This window comes from Cynocephalus volans, chromosome 11 (assembly GCF_027409185.1).
Source record: "Cynocephalus volans isolate mCynVol1 chromosome 11, mCynVol1.pri, whole genome shotgun sequence".
NCBI lineage: Eukaryota > Metazoa > Chordata > Mammalia > Dermoptera > Cynocephalidae > Cynocephalus > Cynocephalus volans.
The window spans coordinates 67,397,896-67,420,681 of record NC_084470.1 but is presented as its reverse complement, the minus strand read 5'-3'; the positions used below and the strand labels follow the sequence as shown (position 1 = coordinate 67,420,681).

Genomic DNA, 22,786 nt, shown 5'->3' with positions numbered 1-22,786 from the left:
CAGTGACAAGGACCCCAGCCCCTAGTTTCCTGTCTCAGAAGCAGCCCATTTTTATTTTTATTTTTTTTTACTCTTACCAGTAAGGGGATCGCAACCCTCGGCATGGTGTGGTCCGCACCACGCTCCGCCAGTGAGCGCACCGGCCATCCCTATATAGGATCTGAACCCGTGGCCTTGGCGCTACCAGCGCCGCACTCTCCCGCATGAGCCACAGGGTCAGCCCAAAGCAGCCCCTCTTACCACTTATGTGTCCCCCACAGAGAGTCTGTGCATAGATGAGCACCATATGTATCCTTAGTAAGTGCACAGAATAGCATGCCAGTGCATGGTTCCAGTCCTCGCTTATTTCTCTTAATACGTCGAGGACAATGAAACTTTTGATGTAAGAAAAAGAGACCATAGCCTGATATCAGAAATTATATAGGATATAAAGTCCAAAGGACCCTGTATAAGCAAGGGAAACCGTCTTCCCCAACCTCCAATTAACCTCAGAGGTCTTGATGGAAATAGCTGATAGAGGGGGAAATGGCAGGGCTGCTAAGACTTCTGTCACCCCTCTTCTGAGGCTGGGCTACTGTCCTGGGAAACCTTCCCCCTTCCAAGCTCAAATGGTCGAGCAGCGGTTCACAAACGAGCTTATTCTGGAGGGAGAGGATCATCTTTCTACCCCCAAAGCACTGAAAGCTCCATCATCGGGCGTGGCTGGGACAAGAGCCCTGGGCGACTCTGTGCTGTGTGGTGGAGGCAGGGCCAGGTGGACCAGACACTGAGTGACCCTGTCATAGCTCTGACTTGGTCCCAACACCCTGAGGCTTCCTCTCCAACAAGGCATCCCTCGGCTCCTGCCCTGGAGCAGGCCACGGGAGCCACAGCCACCTGCCAGCTTTATTCTGGAAAGATTCTCTGCCAGGAAAAGGGCACAGAGCAGGGCTTGTTCTCACTGTCCATAACCTCACGGAGCCGCAGACGTCTGCCCGTCCCTGTGAGCCACCTGCTATGGCCAAGGCATGGAACTCTAGTGGTCTTCTGGGGAAGAGGAGTGTTCCCTGGTCATACACGCCCTTTCATTCTTGGTTTTATCCAAAGGATCTGAAACCTAGTGATCACCAGAATCCTAGGGAACCAGTTACCACACCAATTCCCAGGCCTAAGTCTCCCAGAGTCCATTTTAAGATATCTGGGCCAGGCTCAGAAACCTACATTTTTAACAGGCCCCTCAGGCTACAAGGCAAGTGATCAGAAAAGCTTTATTTAGAGACCTCGAAATCATTTTCCTAGTCCTTAGTGACAAGAGGAGTAGCATGGTGGCAAAGCAACAGGCTGACTCTGCAGCCTAATCTGCCTCCCCAACTTACTGGGGATCCGTGAGGAGATCACCTCCCTAAAGTTTCCTTATGTTTAAAATATAGATAATAAAAGAATCAACCTCAGAGGTAAAGTTTTAACAAGTTGATGAATATAAGCATTGAGTTTGGGAAATGATGAACTAAAAAGCCACTCTAATTATTAACAGGACTTACTCGGGCAAAGGGCAGGCTGCTTTATGTCTTTGGGTACATATTGCTCTCATTTATGTATTTAGAATAAATTTTGCCATACAGGGAATCATGCAAAGCTTCCATTTCTTTGTGAGTCACCAGTGAGTATTTGGGTAAGTGAACCTTGAGAAATGGAGACTCCCTAATTCCAGTCCTTGTTATATCCTCTTCCTCGACAACACCCCTTTCCTGCCCCAAACACAGAAACCCTCCCCCAGCGACCTTCACCCCGTCCTGCTGTAGGTGGGAGGAGGGAGAGGGTGAGGGAGCTTCTCTAGTTCAGCAGCTCTGCCTCAGAGCTCTCCCCTGGGTTGGAGAAAATGAATATAAATGCAGATGGCAAACCAGGAAAGGACGACAAACTGGAGGCCACGTTCCTTGTCCCTCACAGAAAGAGCAAAGGCACCTGGCCCAGGAGGTTGAGTGGGTGAAAAAAGAGCTGCTGAGAGAGGCTCCCACCTGCTTCTGCTGTGGAGTCTTCCGATCAGGTTCTGCCTGAATGATCCCAGAGGAGCCAGTGATCCCAGGTCACTTACCCACAAGTCACATTTTGAAGAAGTGGGCCACGACAGTCCCACAGGACTCTGGAACTGTGGCTGCACACTTCAGGATTCAGGGAAGCTACTGAAATTAAGTCAAACTAAGGGAATTTAAGGAACAAGGATAAATGCATGCAAACGTGTGCACATGCACATGTACACACACGCACACGTGAACACACATGTGCACAAAACCACACACACGCACATTCATGCACGTGCGCACACCCCAGGGTCCCCCTGCCTGGCACATGTTCCTCAGCGGCTCAGCATCCAGTTGGGTGGGACAAGACCAGTTCCTGCCCCACCTGAGCTCTCTGATGGCAGGAGGCAGGGCGTGTTGGTCATTCCCACAAGCTCCTTCTGCTGCCCTCTATTCTGTGGAAACTCTTTACTCCCCCCACCGAACACCCTGAGAGCCTCATTTTCTTTCTCTGAATTATTGCTTTGAGATGCCTGCTTGTTCTGAGACCTTTTCATAGTTTCATGGAGGTTAGAGCTGAAAATACCCTAAAGGATGATAACAAATAACAGCTGCCACTGATAAGGCCAGCTGTGTGCCAGGTGTGTTCTCAGAACTGTCCCACTGAATTCCCACACAGCACTAAGAGTGGGGTATGATGCCATCTCCTCTCTGTAGATGAGGAAACAGAGGCCCAGACAAGCTAAGCAGCTTGTCCAAGGTGACACAGCTGGGGAGCGGTGAGCACAGGGCCCAGGGTCCACAATACTTTTATACAGTGCCTCAGCCATAGAAATGTGTTAATTTCTTTCAGAATCACAAGGAAAATGGTGGACTTTTAAGTTGAAGAAAATTATAAATTATTTCTATATAATTTATATATTTATATATTTTAATTTATATATTTATATATTTAAATGAAAATTTAATTTATAATTTATATATTTATGAGTTAAAATTATAAATACATAATATTAATATGTTGTTATTATGCAAACATAGTTATGAAATATAATTTTTAAACTTTTTTTATGGAGGAACAAACTTGGATGGGAAAAGTGCCTATGGCCCATGAAAGTCATAATGGGTCCTGGTGGGGTCAGAAATCAAATCCAAAGCTCAAGTTCTGTCTAGTTTAGTCTAACCCATGTTACATGTGAGGACAGTGAGGTCCAAGGCTATATCACAAATGGGTGGCAGAGAATGCAGGTTTCCAGCGGCCCAACCATCATACCCCGTGCTCTGACTGCACCTCCTAGTGGCCCTTCAGGAAACTTCTCTTCAGTCAAAAGGCGAACCTAGAAATAGAATGGACACAGGGCCAGACGCCCCAGGAAGGGGCCACAAGCCAGTCACATGCCATCCTGCACCTGGGCTTCACACTCTCAGCAGTGGGGGAGCCAGACCAGGGAGCCAATGCCATGCCCTCTCTAGGAATACATACAGCCCACTCTTCACACACACACACACACACGCGCGCACGCACGCACGCACGCACACACACACACACACACACACACTCACATCTGTCCCAGAGTAACAGTCATTCCCCAGAGTTAATATTTGTAAAGAATTTAGATCAGCCCTGTCCAACAGGAATACAATGTGAGCCAGTGTGTAATTTGAAATAATCTAGTAGCCATATTTTTAAAAGTAAAAAGAAACAAGTGAAGTTAATTTTAATATATTTTCTTTAACCCAGAGATGAGCACATTACAGCCTGTGGGTCAAATCTGGCCCACCATCTTTTTTTTTAACAACGTCTTATTGGAATACAGCCATGTCCATTTGCTTATGTGCGTTTTGTGGCTGCTTTTGTACCACAAGGACATAGATGAGTGGTTGTGTAGTTGAGACCAGATAGCCCACAAAACCGAAAAATATTTACTATCCAGTCCTTTACAGAAAAAGTTCGTGAACCCCTGATTTAACCCAATCCATCCAAGTTGGTCATTTCAACATGAAAGTTAATATAACACTTGTTAATGAGATATTTTACATTTTTACAGTAAATGTTCAAATTTCAATGTGTCATTTATACTTAGAGTGTGTCTCAACTTGGATAAGACACATTTCAATTGCACACATGTGGCTCATGGCCAATGAATCAGACAGCACAGGCTTAGAACCATGCCTGCAAATGTCATACAGGTGTTCATTCGGTACATGCATAACTCAGTCCCCCATCAGCCCTTCTTAACTGGCTTCCCAGAGAACATGAAGACTGAATATCCTATGGCAGCCACTATTTTTAATGAATCAACTCCTTCCCCATCCCTTTAGAATGATGCTAGCTACATAGTACCATCTCTAGGAGATCTGAGAAAATAGTCACGGAATCATTGAGAAAAACAGAGGCTGACAATAGGATGGCCCAATATCTTCATTTCATTGGGGACTGAAACCCATCACCTTAGTTCCTCCAAGTCATAAAAGTAGCCATAAAAAAATCCAGTAATTCCTGTTGTCTACGGGCTTTATAAGTCAGCAGAGCTGGGGAGGTGGCCAGGATCCTGCACTCTAAGCCCTGAAACCACAGGAGCACCAGGATGATGAAGACTGTGGCCTCCCTGCTGCTCCTCCTCACCATCCAGGGCACCCTGGCTCTGAGGATCTGCTCCTTCAATGCGAAGTGCTCTGTGGGAAGCACGAAGGGAAGACGGGATCCCATGGATATCCTTGTGAGGGTGAGCACCCTTTCCTGGCGGTAGGACCCTGGACACCCCTCAGGCCCTCTCTCCTGACTTCAGACTTCGAGAGACTTAGGAGGAATTTAACTAAAGGGAGCCTTTAGGATGAAAGTAGCAGCTGGCTTGGAATTTTGTAACAATAAGAATAGCAACAATTACAATAACCACTTCACTCTCTAGGCCTCTGAGTGAGAGCTTATAAACATCAGTGATTTTTATAGTCTTCACTGACTTTTCTGTATTTTCCTTAATCTCTAAAATGAGTAATATTATTTTTATTATTAGAAAATTGTAACAAAATTATTTTTTAAGAATTGAATAGGAAATGTATTCCCATTTTTCTTATAATACCATGGGAAAGATTTAAAAGGAAGACAAATTTAATCTGCATGAATTTAGGTCAGCTGGTTCCAGTGTGGTCCTCCCTCGCTCCCTCCCCCTGTCTGTCACTCATGCCAGATGCTGAGCCAGGAGCTGCAGATGAAGATTGAATAAAGCAAGGCCTAGCATGTTGTCTGGCACACAGTAGGCCCATGATAAAATTTTGTTCAATTGGAGAACAAATGGATGGACAGATGGGTGGGAGGATGGATGGACAGATGGATGAAGGCCGACTGGTTAAAGTTATAGGCTCCATCCCAGCAGAATTCTGGTCATGGGATCTTGAGCCATTGCCCATTGCAGTGCGTATTCTCATCTACAGGAAATATTCCCAGAAGAATCTGCCCAAGGGAAGTAGACATCACTAACTGCTAGAGATGCAGGGCTCAGAAGTGCTGTTCCACAAGAAAAGTTGTAAATAGGAAATCTGGAGGCCGAACCCTCTATTGGGAAAAGCCAGCCTGAACCATGGTCCGTATCTGTCTTGCACAGATGGGTCACACCCAAAAAAGGGACCTTGGTCATTGAGGAGGAACAGTCACAAAGACATGCTGGTTTCCTCGGTTGATGAGTGCAGTGGTCAAGAATGAGCTCTGCAGTGTAGAGGTCCCTACACCCCCTATTCACTCGGTGTTCAAATGACTAAACCCCACCGAGCTGCAGAGTCCCCGGCTATACAATGGGCATGGGAAGGGAACCGGCTCCAAGCATGATCATGAACACACGGTCAGTCAGTGATAAGACCTACCTCTTCTCAGCCCTCACTATGTGCCAGGCACCATATTAGGCACGTTATACGAGAGTACTTCAGAAGTTCGTGGAAAGATTCATGGTATCTTTTAATTCTGCTTTTCCACAAGTGTTTTGAAGTTCCCTTGTACAAGACAACTCACTTAACTTACATCAGATAAGTTATAACAGAACTTGTCATGTCCTAATCAACTTTGCCCATCACTTCCTCCCCACAATTTCTTCCTCTTCAAGCAGGTCTTTTAATACTTTGATTTTTAAAAATTACGAGAGTATAATTTTTAAAAATTACGAATAATTAAATAGTTTTAATAACTTAAAAATAGTTTATGGACTATATTGCAAATATATAAACATATAAAGAAGGAAAAAATTCACGCATTCTCCTGTAACTTAAAGGTAACCATTGTTGGCATCTGGGCACTTTTCTCACAGGCATTTTTCTACGCAGAAATACACACGAGTCTGCGTCTATTTCAGCCTGTTCACCACCATATATCATCAGTCTCGTATTCTGCTTTTACATTAGAAATATTTCCCATTATGTCAATATCCTTTAAAACATGACTTGTAATGCTGCAGAATGCCCTATCCCATGTTTGCAACATTCTTCATTGAATACTTTCCTATTTGTGGATACTTAGATTGTTTCCATTTTTTTTCTTGCAATTGCATCTTCCTCTTAGATCTGTACAAGTAATAATGATGATTTACTACCTGTCTCCTGAATAGTTGACACTGGTCTAAGTACCCACTTAATCCTCCAGCAACCCTGTGAGGGATTGACTGTTACCATCCCACTTTATGGATGAGAAAACTGAGGTGCTTACAATGGAAGACATTCTTCAAAGTGGGAAAATGCATCAAAGGGTACATACATTCTAACGTGCCTTCCAGAAAGCTCTGGCAGTCAGGAGTGACTAAATTAGCAGGCTGGCTTGGCCAGTGGCACCCAGCTCCCCGGTTGAACCCAGCTGGATTTCAAGGTTGTCAGTGGAAGGATCCTGACTCCGGACATAGTCCTCCTCCTCAGTCACACACAGGTGGATCTCCAGACGAGAGCAGCTTCTTAAAGGCACATGGACAGTGAGTTCTGGTATCTCTCCCCACTCCACTCTTCTGGAGGCAGAACCGGATCATGTGCTCTGGACATAGAGGGCCAGGGGCATAATCCTCCTGCTCCATATTTTTGCTGGCTGGGTGAGAGGACCTAATTAGCCTCGACCAACAAATCCTGTAGCATTGAGCCCCCCAGGATCCCATACACAGAAGGGCCCCTGTGGTCACCAAGTGGTGTAGTCTTTGTCTACACTCTGGGCTCTGGGCTGTCGCTCACACTGAAGGAGTCTCTCTTGTGTTCCTCTCCCAGGGAGCTTCTTCTCACCATTTAGGGCTGTTCAAATGTCACCTCCTCCTTGGAGCCTTTCTGGATCCTCTGCACAGAAGTAATTAATTATTTCTCAACACATCCATGAATTGGGACTTTCATTTAGCACAAATTTTATTAGCTTTGTATTGTAGCTACTTGTTTCCATTTGTCTCTCTTCCTGGAGTATGAGTCTTTGAGAACAGTGAGTGTATTCTAACAGTTTAGCATGGTGGGCTTTGTAGTCACATAGACCTGAGTTCAAATCCTGGCTCTACCACCTATGCTGGCTGTGAGAATTTAAGCTAGTCACTCAACCTCTCTGAGCTTGGTTTTTGCTTGTGCTAAATTTGCTAATAATCACAGTCATCTCACAGGGTTGTGGTGAGGCTCAGAGCAGGTTCACAATAAATGTTAGCTCTTGTAATTATTGTTATAAATATGCCTCTTTATTTCTGCAATATACAGCCTGGTATTTTTGTTACTGAAGGCTTAATAAATATTTATTATGATTATTGTAATTATTCAAGCAAAAACAAGAGCTAGAATGTGTGGGGTATCATGACCATGGGCTCTGAACTGGGATTGCCTGAGTTCACATCTGCCTCAGCTACTTTCTAGCTAGGAGATTGGGGATTTTACTAGATTTTCCCTGAGCCTCCGGGTCCTAGCCTGTAAAATGGACATCATAAAAGTACCTACCTCAGGGAGTCCTTCATTTAGATCAGGGAAAAAAATAAACTATTTTAACAAGCACCCAATTCAATCCTTTAAACATAGTAAGTGCCCAAGAAAAGGTTTTATTATTTATGGTAAATGGCCTCATATACCTGGGAATTCTCTCTGCACAGATCATCACACGCTGCGACATCATGCTGCTGATGGAAATTGAGGACAACAACAACATGATCTGCCCCACTCTGATGAACAGGCTGAATGGGTAAGGGGGAGGAGTGTGGGCCCTCGGTGGGCTCAAGGTCAAGTGTAAGGGCACCCCAGGGAGCTGAAAGTAGCGTGAGAGCCAGTACTTACTCTGACCACCAGGTCCCACGGCCAGCACTGCCCAGTCCTCCAACTCTCTCAGCCACGGCCCTAGGAACTATCCACCAGCTGCTTTTAACATGATAAAGCAAAATAAGGGAAACAGGTGGGGAGTCAGGACAGAGAGAGAAATGAAATCTGCAGACAGAGGCTGAGCTAAGAAGTCCTGTTACAGAGAAAAAATTGAATGCTGACAACGGAAGAAAGGGGCAGCGAGAGTATAATATGCCCACACACTGGAGCACTACGCAGCTGCTAAACCACACTTCCACAGAATGTGTCAGAGCTACATACTCCTGCATGGAAAGAGGGCTGCAGTATATATTGAAATCAGCAAGTTCAGAACTGTGAGTAGAATAGCCCATCACATTACATTCCATGTGCACAAGGGAGTGTCTGTGTTTGGATGAGCACAGAAGGAAGACTGGAAGATGTGCTGCAAACTGTTAATAGTGCTGTCACCTGGGGGTGTGATTGGAGAGCCATGTGGGCCAGACACAGTGAAGGGACATTTGCTTTTTATTTTAATGCTTCTGTATGACTTGAACATTTTATAGTGAGTCCAAACTGATTTTATAATTTACAAAATCCAGAAAAACAAAAAAGTAATTTCCACAAATAGTTTTAAATGACATTGAGTGATATTTATCATTTATACTCTTTGTCTATGATTCACAGACCCACCCAGCTGAAAATCACCCCAGACTGAATTAAACACACATATTTTTCCACCCCGCCTCCTGCACCCCCCACAACCCCCATTAAATGAGAGTGTCTGTGAGAGAAGATCTGCATTTTAACAAGCTTCCTGGTGATGCTGATGCAACCTGATTTTTTAAAACCTCTAACACAACGTTTCTTTTCTAAACACATTATCAGTGTAAGCAGCAAACCAGAGTATGCAAGATGTAACATGTTAGCTCAATTATGTGTTTAAAAAATGGAAGAGTTTCAAAGGAAATGTACCCAAATGTTGATGGTGGACACCTCAGAGTACAAATTTATAAGGAATTTAAATGTAATTTTTTCTCTGTTTTCCCTATTTTTTAAATTTCCTACAATCTGAATGATGTATGACATATGAGAATGTTATATCCCCCCATTTTCTCATGAAATATCTCAAACATGCTTCAAAGCAAGGAGATTTTAACAGCCATGTATCCACCACTCAGATTTAACAGTAACATCTTTCCCTTTTTATACTTTTTTTTTTCTTTTTTGTGACTGGTAAGGGGAATGCAACCCTTGGCTTGGTGTCTACCGCACCGCGCTCAGCCATTGAGTGCACTGGCCATCCCTATATAGGATCTGAACCCGCGGTGGGAGCGCCGCTGCGCTCCCAGCACCGCACTCTCCCGAGTGAGCCACGGGGCCGGCCCCCTTTTTATACTTTCATATTTAGGAAAACTCACATTGTTTTTAGCCATGAGGGGTCAGCCCAGACTCATGAGGCCTGGGGAGTAACAGCCATGAATGTTCTCCACAGAGGGCCTCTCAGGCTGGATCCACCCTTCTCTGGGCCTCAGTTTCTCATCTAAAAAGAAAGGATTGGGTCTGACCTTATCCCTGTTAGCATTGGCAGGTCTGTTTCTGGATCTGATCTTTGACAGCAAAAGTTGTGTGGCAGGGGTTAGGAGCTTACAGTTGGCTCAGACAACCTGGGTCTGGATCTTGATTACAGAAGGACCTCGGGCAAGTAACTGAGTTGTGTGCTTCATTGTCCCCATGTATAAAATGGGGCTAATGATAGAACCCATCTTCCTGGAAGGTCATAATAATCAAGTCATGCACGTAAGTGGTTGAACAGTGTCTGGCATGTAGCCATGATCAATAGGAACAGGGAGTGTCTAAAGCCAGTAAAAGGAGGGGAATTGTAATGGCAGGTGATTGATTGTCCAGGGGGCCACATGTAACAGCTACCATTGATACCCTAGCTACAGGCCAGGCATCCTGTTAATCAATCTCACATGTGCTATTTCATTTACTCCCCACAACTCCTGGGGTTTAGGGACTATCTGATTCTCTGATGGCTGTGGGAACTGAGGCACAGGGAGGAGGGACCTACGCAGGGTCACCCAGGCACTAAATGGCCGAGCCCACTTTTGGACCTGAATCAGTTCTGACTCCAAAGCCAATGCTCTCTTCAGAGCCTCCTCAGCCTTCCTTGGAGTGGCCCCAGTCAGTTTGCAGGAATGCAGGTTACTGAGGGCACAGGAGGGCCCCAGGCATCTCCCCACAGTTAATCTGGGTGAGTCTCTCCTTCACCAGTGGTCTTGGCAGTCCCAACCTGTGTAGCTGTGCTGAGGACTCAGGCAGAGCCAAGCCTGTTTTGTACCTTATCCCCTGTAAGACAGGAGGGGCCTTAGTGACCTCACAGCTGAGTCACTACAAGCAGTTTGCCAACCCAGGACTTGGCAGACTAGATTCAGAACAGGGACAGCCTCCCCAAAGTGGAAGCCCAGCAGAATCCATTGTCCACACTCGTGGGGCTCCTGTGGCCGAGCCTGCCTTAGAAGATGCATCTGAAGTCCCAGGAATTTATGGAGGCTCCAAGTTGCCACCAAATGCCCTCTCTGCTTGAACCTGAGTATTTGCGGCAGTTTCAGCCATGCCCTAGATCTTTTTGCAGGCAGATGGGGTGAAACTGCATCAGACTCTACACATAGTGGTGTTAACAGCAGTTCTGGCAAATGCACAGAAAGTCTCATTTCTCTGGTGTAGAGAGTGAGGGGTGAGGTCAATGGGACTTGGGCTCTATCCCCAGCTCCCAGGATATGAACAGTAGCGATTTGAAATCATAGTCCCAGGACTTGTGAGAAAATGCTTGAGGGTTTTTGGAGGAGAGGATTTTTCTGCATCTGATAAATGCTGAGGGGTGGTGCTCTCAGAGGTGACCTGGTAAGGTTTACTCCACCAGGAAGGATGAGCTCCAACGATGGGCCGAGTGGGGTTTGAGGATGAACCCAGCCTAGATTGTCTATGGTCTCAGTGGTCTCCATGGGTGCAGGCAAAAGTGAGTGGGTGTTGGGGCAAGTCGGATGTGGGTTCAAACCCCAGCTTCGCACTTGACAGCTACAAAAGGGGGTAGCAGCAGTGCTCACCTCATAAGGCAAGAAAAGAAGTAATGGCCGTGAAGAGACTGGCAGATTCACATTCCAGTCAATGGTGGCGCTTCTTACTGGACTCAAAGGTTATGATGGACAGTCACCCTTCCACAGGACACCACAGAGTATATTGAAACAGATTGAAGAGAGGGGAACATATGTAGTTGAGTAGTAGTTATTCTTTAAGATGAAATGTGAAATCTTTATATTTTCTAGAAATTCAGAAGATGAAACATACAAGTGTGTGGTTAGCACTCTGCTCGGAAGAAACAAGTATAAAGAAAAGTACGCCTTTCTCTACAAGTAAGTATGATCTCTGCTCCTTGGAACATGGTCCACTAATAAATTATGACTGTGAATTGAATCCAAATGCATATCTTTTCTTCAAAACCAGATTATGATGTCTAACCAGTTCTCAATGTTACTGGCCGGGCTCTAAAACAAAACAAAATAAAACAAAAAACATATCAGTACCAGTTCTCAGTGTTGACAAATTAATTGCTGTCAAAGCTGAGACACATGCAAAGTGTTAGATCTTCAAACAAAAAACCATGCGCAGCCTCCTGACACCGAATTTGTGGTTGGCTCAATGCTGCCCGGGTCAGGAGTTCTGTGTTCCTCATAGTCACATCCTGGCCAGGGCTGGAAACCTGAGTTGCCCAGCAGGACTGACCCCTAAACTTCATTCTCTTATCTTCCTCCTACTAGTAATTTGCTTTGAGTCTAAATGTTAACTTATGGGTGCCCCAGATGACTAGTACCACTCAGCTCTTTAGCTCCCAAAGTGCCCTGACCATTGAGAAGACTTGATTGAGCCTTGTTGTCAGGAATAAGGTCCGTTTCTATGCTTGAGTGAGTTCTGGAGGCTAACAGAGCCGTGGGAACCTACGTCTCTGCTTCCTGAAAGAAAAAACACCTGACTCAGCCGGCAGGATTACCTTTTTTATCTTCTAGGGAAGAGCTGGTGTCTGTGAAGAAAACGAACTTCTACCAAGACTCTAAACGCGTGGACGTGTCTCCCGGGGAACCCTATGCGGTCTGGTTCCAGTCACCCAACACTGGTGAGACCCACTCGTACCTCCCCAGTAGCCCAGGAGAGGGCAGCAGCCCTGAGCATGAGCTGACCTCCAAGGGTTCCTGCAGCATGTTTAGGGAGGCATTAGGCTTGAGATGACAGGGCATTGCTTCTTCTACCACCTGCATTAGAGGATGCAGTTTACATTGATGGCTTCTCACATGTCATGACTCAAGACCTCCCCAGCCTGGAACTCACCTTCTGGAACCAATGATAACACCACTCTTTAGAGCACAGGTCCATGGAAATTATTTACCACAATCCTTGGTCTGCATCAAGCACAACTATTCCTTCATTTGTAAGAGTCCCAAGTGAAGGCCACCAAAGATGAACCCCCAGCCTAGAGTCTCACTCTCCCTCCAGTCACTACACAGCAGTGTCCTCCACAGACGGGGGGAGAGAGGAAATCCACACGGAGGGCACCTGCACTCTAACAACAGTAGTACGGGTAGTGATCCCTGACCACAGCCTTATAAGGTAGGGACTAAGATCACCTGCACTTTACATTTGAGGAAGCTGAGGTTCAAAAAGATGGACTCTCTTGTCCAAGCCACTGAGCTTTTAAAGTGGACAAGCTGGGGTTGTCACCAAAAACACCATCTCAGGGCCCATTCTTCTAACCACTATGCAATACTCAGTGGAAAGTCAAGAATTAGATTTGGTTTGCAGATTTCAGCTGTGTAGAATCAAATATTTTTTCATTTCTTACTATGTGCCAGGCTCTGTTGAGGCCACTGGACAAGGCAGACAAGGTCCCTGCCCTTGAGAAGTTATGTAGTAGGGGAGACAGATAATGACCAGATAAATATATGCAGAGCTATAAGTATGTACGTCTACATTTATACTACACCAGCATAAACATTCTGAACTATCAGGTTGACTATTGGTGCCCTGGAGTAATTAGCTCAGGACAGATACTTCAGGAAAACAAACATGAAAGACCGGAGGAGAAATTCCAAGTAGAAAAAGACAAGTAGGAGGTGGCTACTGATGACAAGGAATGTCCTTCAGAGAGCACGTGCAATGATCTTTGTCATGCACATGACTCACCTCTGGTTGACCAGGGCAGTGTTCAGAGATCTCCCCCCTAACCACACAGCAAATAATTATTTCTTCTCAAAGAGAGCCCTGAGCCTTTGTGAACTGCTAAACAAACCCATTTGTCCTGAGTGTCTCCCCATGCCCCCTTCCCATTCCCTCTCCCCCTGGGATGGCACTGCCTGCTGGCACTTTTCCCTCTTGTACAGGGAATCCTCCTACATCCCCTCGGTCTGGGATTAAAGATGAAGAAGTTCATTATTCCTCTACCTTTTCTTTCTCTCATTCATTCATTTATCCATTCTTTCATTCATGTATTCAGTCAACAAACATTTCTGAGCACCTCCCCTGTGCCAGGCACTGTGCTAGATTCTAGAGCCACAAGGGTGAACTAGACAGATAAACCTGCCCTCACGGAGCACAGGATCTCGTGAGCCAAACAAAGAATCTAAGGAAATGATTTCAGAGCGTGAATGAAGTAATAAGCAGGTGTATTAACTAGCACGGTGGGGCCATCTTAGATGTTGGGGCCAGGTTTGGTCCTGCAGTGGTGACATTGTGACCTGAGGAAGCCTGCCATACAGAGGGCTGGGGGAAGGGCATTCCGGGCAGAGGGCAAAGCGAGCACAAAGGCTCAGAGGTGGGACAGAAGGGGAGTGTTTAGGGGACCAGTTGCTGTGGGGAGTGAAGTGGAGCCCAAGGAGGAGGCTGCAGGGGCGCTGCTGGGAGTGCATGGGGCTGGAGACAGGCTGCCAGCTAGAGGCCAGGCTCCCTGCTGTGTGACGTGAGCTGTGACCCCCACCGTCCCCACCTCCTGAGGCAGGAGTGGGGATCCAGGGAGAGCATGAGGGGGACTCCCAGGAGGACGTGCTCAGAAGGCAACAGCTGCTGTGAGCAGGTGGGCCAGGCCCAGCTCCTGAGGCTCCTGCACATGGCCTCTGTCAGGCTCTCTCAGTGTCCCAGTGGGGGGATGAGGATTTCAGACACTTCACAAAAGACCATTTTATTTTTAAAGAAAATAACTTTTGGGAGGCTTTTATTTCTAATTACAAAAGGAGTATAAATGAAAAGTCTCGAATATTGTTTTTATTTAGAAAAAAATTTTTTCCTCTAGCATAAAAGCTAAACAGGGATATTGTTTTTCAAACTGTGAAATTTAGCTATACCTACAAGTAATTTTATTAGTCAATTACAAATCAATAAATAAGAAGATAAAATCAGAAAAAAAAGAAAGAAAAATACAGATTTACCAAAAAATGAGAAAATAAAAACTCCCATAATACCAGCAAGGAATGATGTCTACCAGCTTGAAATTAGGGCAGGTGGGAGAAAAGAGTCTTTCGTGTGTTAAAAGGAGGCAGCCTCAGACCGTAAGATCATTGTAACCTAAGCCATCAGCTGGACCCTCTGGGCAACAGGGGCCCACATGTTGCAGCCCGGGCCTCCTGCTGCTTGTCTCCTTTAACAGTGTTCATAGGGCGTTGACAGGGGAAGTGTGTGACCTCTGCTTCTTTCCTGTTCCTCAGCTGTCAAGGACTTTGTCATTGTCTCCCTGCACACCAAAGCCACGACACCTGCCGAAGAGATGGACGAGCTTAGTGCTCTGTGCACAGATTTACAAAGCCGTTGGAAGGCGAAGGTAATGACCTCTGAGTTGGTCGATTTCCCATCCAGCAGGGACAGGATCTGGTCCTTGAGTGGGATGAGTAACTCTGTAGGGAGGGTAAAGGGGACAGGACACACACAGGCCACCACCACTTCACAGCTTCTGTTTAGACCTTTCCTCCACCCTAAATATCTTCGTTGCTAAATCTGCCTGGGGACCGTCCACTCTGGCCTTGGGAATTCACACGCTGCTCCACGGATAGTGGGTGCCGACACGCACCGAGAGAGGAGCTGGTGCAGGCACTGTGCTGGGGCCTGACAGGGAGGAGTTTATTTAATCCTCCCAATAATCCCACGAGGCAGCTCCTTTTGTCATTCCCGCTTTACAATCGAGAAGAGTGAGGCAGAGCGAGACCGGGAGTGTTTTGGGGGCAAGTGGCAGAATCTTAACATGGCTCATGAAAAGGAGGAGCAGTTTCTTGGCTCATGTAACTGAAATGTCCAGAGTAGGTCGGATATGTTGGATCCAAGCTCAGACATGGTATTGAAGGCTTGGTGTGTCTCTTCTGCCCTTTCCTCCGGGTGGGCTCCATTCTCGGGTCAGCTCTACTCTGAGGATGGCAAGATGGCTCCAGACCAATTGACAAGTTTCCTTTCCCACAATGCAACAAATGCCCTAGGATTGAGTCTCATTGGCTCTGACTGGGTCACATGTCCATCAGTGAACCAATCACTGTGATGAGCGCTGAGATGCTCTGATTGGCTAAACCTGTGCCAACTCCACCCCAACCCCATGGACTGAGGTGAGAGAGGGAGGGGTGGTTTCCCAAGGAGCCCTGGGGTCTGTTGTCACAGAAGCAGGAATACACCTGCCACCCTCTAGGCCTCAATTACTGCCTCATCTGGAAGACAAGGGTGTGACCACTTGTGGCCGTGAGGGGCTGTGAAAGCTCTGGTCAAATAGGGACGTTCTCCTAAGGCTCTTCTTCCACATTCCTCCTTTCTGCTTTCAAGATGTGACTCCCGTGAGTCACCTTCCTCCTCCTCAGTTCCTCTGCTCAAAGTGCAAAATGAATCAAGTAAATGTGGACGCAGCTGGCCAGAGCTGGGGCATGGAGAAGACAGGGGGTGCATTTTGTTGCTTATTTGTAAACAGGAGGGCAAGAGAAAGACTCATCCCTTCATTCCAAGAATTACAAAATCATTCATTCATTCAAAAAGAATGTATTGAGCATCTGCTAATGTCAGGCTTTAGGGTGGCATTAGTTGTCCAAAAGTGACCAAGAAGTGACACTCTCATGATGAGGAGCATTGCATTAGGCTGACTGGGTTCTATTTTTTTTTTTTTTTCTTTTGGCAGCTGGCCGGTATAGGGATGTAAACTTGGACCTTGGTGCTATTACTACCACTCTCTAACCAACTGAGCTGGCGAGTCATTTGAAGGGTTCAATCCTTGACTGGAACCTGCCAGTCCCGTGGCCTTGACAGGTCACTATATCCCTTTATACTGTTTCTAATGTTCCCTTCTGCCTCCTAGTGTTTATTGTTGATGATGTAAATTAAACTTCACAAAACACTTAGTTCTGGGCCTGGCACATAGTGAATGCTCAGCATTCTTTATGTCTATATGAGTAGAACCTTGTGATCACTGAGGTTAAAGATGACAACTTGTCCTCCAAAGTGCCACAGGGATCAACATGGCCAAAACGATATGTTCTTGGAGAAAACTCTGAAGTGGACAACCACTGAAAATAATAGCAAACAAAGAAAATCTGACACTTCCTCTGTGTTGTGGAATGTTAAAATTCTGTTCCAAGAGCCCTGAAGAGAAAAACGCTTCCAAGAGAGAAAATTTCTATTGGTGCCTCGGGTGGGTATGAACAGCTCACTCTAATGCCCCCCCCCCCCGCCTGAAACTCCTCCCAGTTCCTCAATGGACTGAATGTCCACAGGAATAAGTTTCCAAGCTCAAAACAGTAGGAGGGAAAAAGTGATGCCAAAGCTGTCAGTCTACCCCCCAAGTTCAGTCTTCCTGGTTGGATCAAAAGACATTGATTCATTATTTTTTATACTGTACGGTGGCTTGAGCCAGACAGAAGATGTGAGGGAATACATCAGCTGGATTCTTGGATCCCACCTGACACTGCACACTGAATTACAGAGACCTGGTGACTTAGAACAGCACACACTCCCCTTCCCACTAAGACCACCCTCTCTTGTCCACACTCGCCTGTCACGCGCTCATCAACGCTGTGCCTCAATTAAAAACTCTGGACTCTACGTGTAAAGAGCAAAAGGGAACTGAGAAAGACACTGTATTAGTTTGTGAGGGCTGCCATAACAAAGTCCCATAGACTGGGGGGTTTAAACAATGGAAAGTCATTTCCTCACAGTTACAGAGGCCAGAAGTCCAAGATCAAGATGGTAAGCAGCATTGGTTTCCTTTGGATGCATCTGTCCTCGGTTTGTAGATGGTCCTCTTCTTCCAGTGACTTTATGTGGCCTTCCCTCTGTGTGTCTCTCTCTTTTCATCTCCCCTTTTTATAAAGATACCAGTCATAGCAGATTAGGGTCTCATTTTACCTTAATTGCCTCTTTAAAGGCCCTATCTGCAAATACAGTAACATTCTAAGGTACTGGGGTTAGGACTAAAAAATATGAATTTGGGGAAAATACACTTCAGCTCACAACAGATCCCTTTGTATACTGGGTGGAGTAGGTGGAATCATTGCTAGCAGTCCCAAGTAAAGCATTCTGTGACAACGCCCACCACGTGACCACCAGGTGACAGTTCCAAATTGTGTCTTTCAGAATTTCGTTTTCATGGGCAACTTCAATGCTGGCTGTAGCTACGTTCCGCAGAAAGGAGTGAAGGCTATGCCCTTCATGGCCGACCCCAGCTTCGTTTGGCTGATTGGGGACAATCAGGACACCACAGTCAAGAAGAGCAATGGTTGTGCATATGACAGGTAGGAGGCGTGTGCAGGAGGCTCTGGCCCATTCAGTGCTTGGTGTGCACTAGAAAAGCCAGCCCCTCTGGGAAGAGGGAGCACAGGGTTTGGAGAGTTAGTCCATTGGATTTCAGGCCCCTCCACCAGGTTCCTTATGCAGTGAATAAACCACAGGACCCTGTACAGTGACCCTGGGCACAGGAACTCAGCAGTGGCAAGCACTGGTTTTAGTGTCAGACAGGCCTGGTTTCAAATCCGGACTCTACGTGTTAATAAGTCTGTGAGCAAGAGATGTAGGTTCTCTGTGCCTTCATTTCCTCCCCTGTAAATCAGATTGATGCAGTGCTTCCCATCGTAGAGATACGATGAGGATCACATGAAGTGACACATGTGCAGCTGCTAGCACAGGGCCTGCCCTGTGACCAGAGCTCACTACGGTCATTGGCTGTTCATTATTCCAACACAAAGATGTACCACAACTGCTTCACCCTGCATTGGGCGATATGTTACTACCGAGGGCTTGCTGTTATCAACACTGCTGAAATGAGCATCCTATACACGCATCTTGTTCATATATTGCTGATTTCCTCAGTGTAAATCCCTCAAACTGAGAAGAGTTAGCGAAAGGACATGTACACTTTTAAAGCTTTTGCTAATCATTCCTAATGCAAATACATACATTTAAAAAATGGCATTCCCTTGCCCTTTTAAAGTCTCTTTGGGGATGTTCAAGCAGCTTTCGCTTTTGCTCCTTCAATCTGGAAGCAGGTGGGAGAGCCTGTGAACGCTGGTGATCTCCATAGCAGAGACCACAGGCAGGGAAACCCCGAGGAGCCCGGTCCCATGGGTGGCCAATGTTCCCAGAGCACAGCTGGCCCCGAGAAGCATGGGGTGCCATCGGCGAGAGAACAGCTAGTCGCTCTCACGAGTCAGGTTTGAGGCCTGCTTTCACTTCCATCCCTAAACCTCCTTGGTTCCTCTGGGAGCTTTCGGGGCTGGTGTTTCCTTTGCAGAAGTCATCCCTGCAGCTCTCAGCAGTGGAAACCCACGGGGGAAGTTTCAGGAGACTGAGCACCCAGGCTGTGCCCACCCACCTGAATTGAAGGGCGTCCAGCAGAGCTGGGGAGACGGTCCCTCACTCGCTAACACCTAACAGTTGCGTGACCTGGGGCAGGTCAAGTCTCTTCTGCAGCCCCGTTCCTCTCCCCTGGCAAGTCAGAGGGCGGTGATCGAAATCATGACTCAGTAGGAGTTAATTTAAGCATAAGGAAAGGTGTCCACTATAGATGGGGGGGTGGAAGAACAGGTTACAAAAAGATGTTTATAAAAGCACACTGACCTTACAAACCTGTCGGCCAAAGGATGATGGGATTCCATGGGATTTTATGAAGACTAACATCTTATTTTGATGCTTGGAATTTTCTGTATTTTATAAGAACATGTATAATATTTGTGGTTTTTTAAAAGCCATAAAAATGATGTTAAAGAAATGGAATTAGACAAGGTGTTCTCAATTCCACTCTTGGTTCTGCGTTCAAATATTTACCGAACGCCTCCCACGAGCCGAGCGCTGCTGGACGTGCAGCGATGCCCGAGACCTGGCCGGAGCCCAGGAGCAGCCTGGAAAGATGACGTGACAGCTGACCGGCCCGTGTGCGTCCCTAGAAGTCAGAACAGAAGAGCCCCTAATATGCAGTTCCTGGTCCTCTGGGTGTTAAGAATGGCCTTAACAGACCTCCAACCTAATGTGAAGAGTTTACACTTGGGTAGAGTTGAAAGTTAGCCCCAGTGGTGGTGCTAGCAAACCCAGAAACCAAAACCGCCGGTCAGAGTCGGGGAAAGCTCCTCGGATAGGCATGAGGTGACAGTGTGACTCACCTTACCATTCCTCAGACAGTGAAGGGGACCATGCAGACCCCACCTGCATCACCCCACGTGGCATCCACTAGAGTCCATCCTGTCAAAACTCATGTGACACCACATTCCCACTTTTCCCCATCACTGCAAAGCACCTGCTCTGGGCTTTTTCTCTCTGTTTTTCTTTAAACCCAGTAATTTCTTACTAAAATAAGTCAATTTTTAAAGGAAACTCTATCATACTGAGGTGAGTAAGACATAAAAGCATTTGCCCTAAATCAAAAATAACTGGGAAAATAAGCCCAGTGGAAACTGTACAATGTAAATTCTGCCTCAGTTCTCTTGCCTGATGAACACGTGGGACAGGCGGCTGCTCTGTCTTGTGAAATGGGCGCTTAGGGAGGTATTAATGACAAGCAGCAGCCACCTGAGAAGTTCTCCATCATCAACCAGGAAACGTGAAAAACAATAGAAAAGGGAACAGCATTCTCAGTGTGAGGGTCATTGTTGGATGGTGTAGTGTGCACGTGTCATATAAAATCTTCTCTTACACCACCAGAGACACCTGCCCACACTGGGAGTCACGTTGCTGGTGCCCACAGGACCAATGCAGGGAGTGGTTCTATTGTAGGCAGTGTCCTCTAGGGTCACCAGCTACGGCAAACAGACCTTGCTTTGATCCCAGAAATTAACGGGTAGATTAACACCAATGTCTTCCCTCCCCTCGCTCCAGGATTGTGCTTAAAGGACAAGAGATCGTCCGCTCTGTTGTTCCCAGATCAAACAGCACCTTTAACTTCCAGAAGGCTTATGAGCTGACTGAAGAGGAGGTAAGACTGCCATCTTGTCTTTCTGTCCTGGAGAGTTGGGTTGGTGTCACCCTAGAGACACATGTTGAGCTTTGGACCTTCACTCTCAATGTCTATGATCCTGTGATTTGAGGACATGCCACAATTTTTGATTGAGTGGGTCCGGGGACGACGCTCAGCAGTGCTGATCTGTTGGGTGACTTGGGGGATTCCGTCTTCCCTCCGTGTTCCTGAACTTGCTCATCACTACCATGAGAGCATCTCCCGGGCATCGCCAATGCCCAAATCTACCTCTTTTCTCCTTACAGGCCCTGGCGGTCAGTGAACACTTACCAGTTGAATTTCAGCTACAGTCTTCAAGAGCTCTCACCAAAGGATAAAAACTGCTGCTCCAAAGAAGAAAAAAGGCCAATTGTTCCCAGACACGAGGGCACCATTTTATTAACTATTTCTTTCCCTCTAAATAAAACAACTCTAACTAATACAAACTGCTCCCTACACTTTGGAAACAAGACTGGTGTAATTGTTTCCATTTTTCACCTTGAATTTATTCTGACCAGAGCCCAATTTGGAGGAGAGTCTTCTATATCCCCATTGGGCTTATACCTCCCGTCAACTGTCCCAGAGGAAACAGGGGATTTGCAGTCCTTGAGGTTGGTCTTCACGCCCAGATCTGGACCCCATCCGCTGTCACTGGCCCCGCTCCACCCTGCCTTGCCAGAGACCGCAGGCAGAGGAAGAACCTCGCCTTTCAGTCCTCACGAGGGGATCCTGTTCCATGGGAAATGACCAGAAACTCCAAGCCCCCGTCTGCACCCCATGATTTGGACAATTAACTGTTTTAAGAACCTGCCCCTCGTGTCTCAGGTCGGGCCCCATCCTGTCTCCCAGGGATGAAGGTGAAGGCCATCCCACCTGGTCTCCCTGACCCCACATTGACCTCCTCCAACCCACCAGCCCAGTAGCCACCAGTGTCATCCTTTGACTTTCTCACCCCAGTCCACCCTCATTCCCACCCCTGCCTCCATCGCCTGTGGGGGTCCCTTCACCATCCAGAGCGAGCTCAGTCTCTGCACAGCCATGAGGGTCTCCATCATCTGGCGTATCGTGCCAGCCTCACCTTCTGCCAGGCCCCCGGGCTGTGTGCTCTGGCAGGACGTCCTCTTCCCTGCCCTGCCCCTGCGGTCCCTCGCTCTGGGCTTTGGCCCGCCCCATGTGCCCTGCCCTACCCTACCCCAGGGTCTGGGTCATGTCCCCTCATCCCCATATTCATCACATTGTATTTGTCACCAGGGCCAGCATTGGAGGTCCTTGAAGGTCCCAGTTTTGCAAAGGACAGTCGATTGGCTGGCACTCAAGGATTTTGTTATCTCTCTTTTTTTGTTTTTTCTCATTGGAAAGGGAGTGTTCATTTAGTTACATGGTCGTTTGCTGTCACCACGTTATTGATGCATAGGTTGTGCTCTCTTTCTTTAAGCCAAGAGGCTCATATGAGTCCAGCAACCCAGCACCATTTCACCTGTATCCAAGCTGCCCTTTTTGTTTGTTTCTTTTATTTTCCATGATATTGTTTCTTATTTCACGGATACATGAACGTGGCTTAACATGCAAACAGTACCGAAGAAGACTCAGTGACAAGGACCCCAGCCCCTAGTTTCCTGTCTCAGAAGCAGCCCCTATTACCAGCTTATGTGTCCCCCACAGGGAGTCTGTGCATAAGTGAGCACCATATATATCCTTAGTAAGTGCACAGGATAGCATGCCAGTGCACGGTTCCAATCAGTCCTCACTTATTTCCCTTAATAAATCAAGGACAATGAGATTTTGATGTTAAAAAAAAAAAAAGCCTGATATTGGAAATTATATAACACCTGACTGAGAAAATAAAGTTAAAAGGGCCCTTTATAAGCAAGAGAACCCATCTCCACCAACCTCCAATTAACCTCAGAGGTCTTGATGGAAATAGCTGATAGAGGGGGAAATGGCAGGGCTGCTAAGATTTCTGTCACCCCTCTTCTGAGGCAGGGCTATTGTCCTGGGAAACCTTCCCCCTTCCAAGCTCAAATGGTCAAGCAGCGGT

At 46.7% G+C, this 22,786-nt stretch overlaps 1 protein-coding gene across 1 annotated transcript; it reads left to right on the top strand.

Annotated features, from left to right (window-relative positions):
- Positions 1 to 4,588: 4,588 nt before the first annotated feature.
- On the top strand, positions 4,589 to 21,086 carry LOC134391309 (deoxyribonuclease gamma-like). Its single transcript, XM_063115324.1, has 7 exons — positions 4,589 to 4,726; positions 8,078 to 8,166; positions 12,326 to 12,432; positions 15,011 to 15,123; positions 17,901 to 18,058; positions 20,631 to 20,727; positions 21,015 to 21,086. Exons 1-7 carry the CDS (start codon positions 4,589 to 4,591, stop codon positions 21,084 to 21,086), a joined length of 774 nt encoding a protein of 257 aa, XP_062971394.1.
- The last annotated feature ends 1,700 nt before the right edge of the window (positions 21,087 to 22,786 follow it).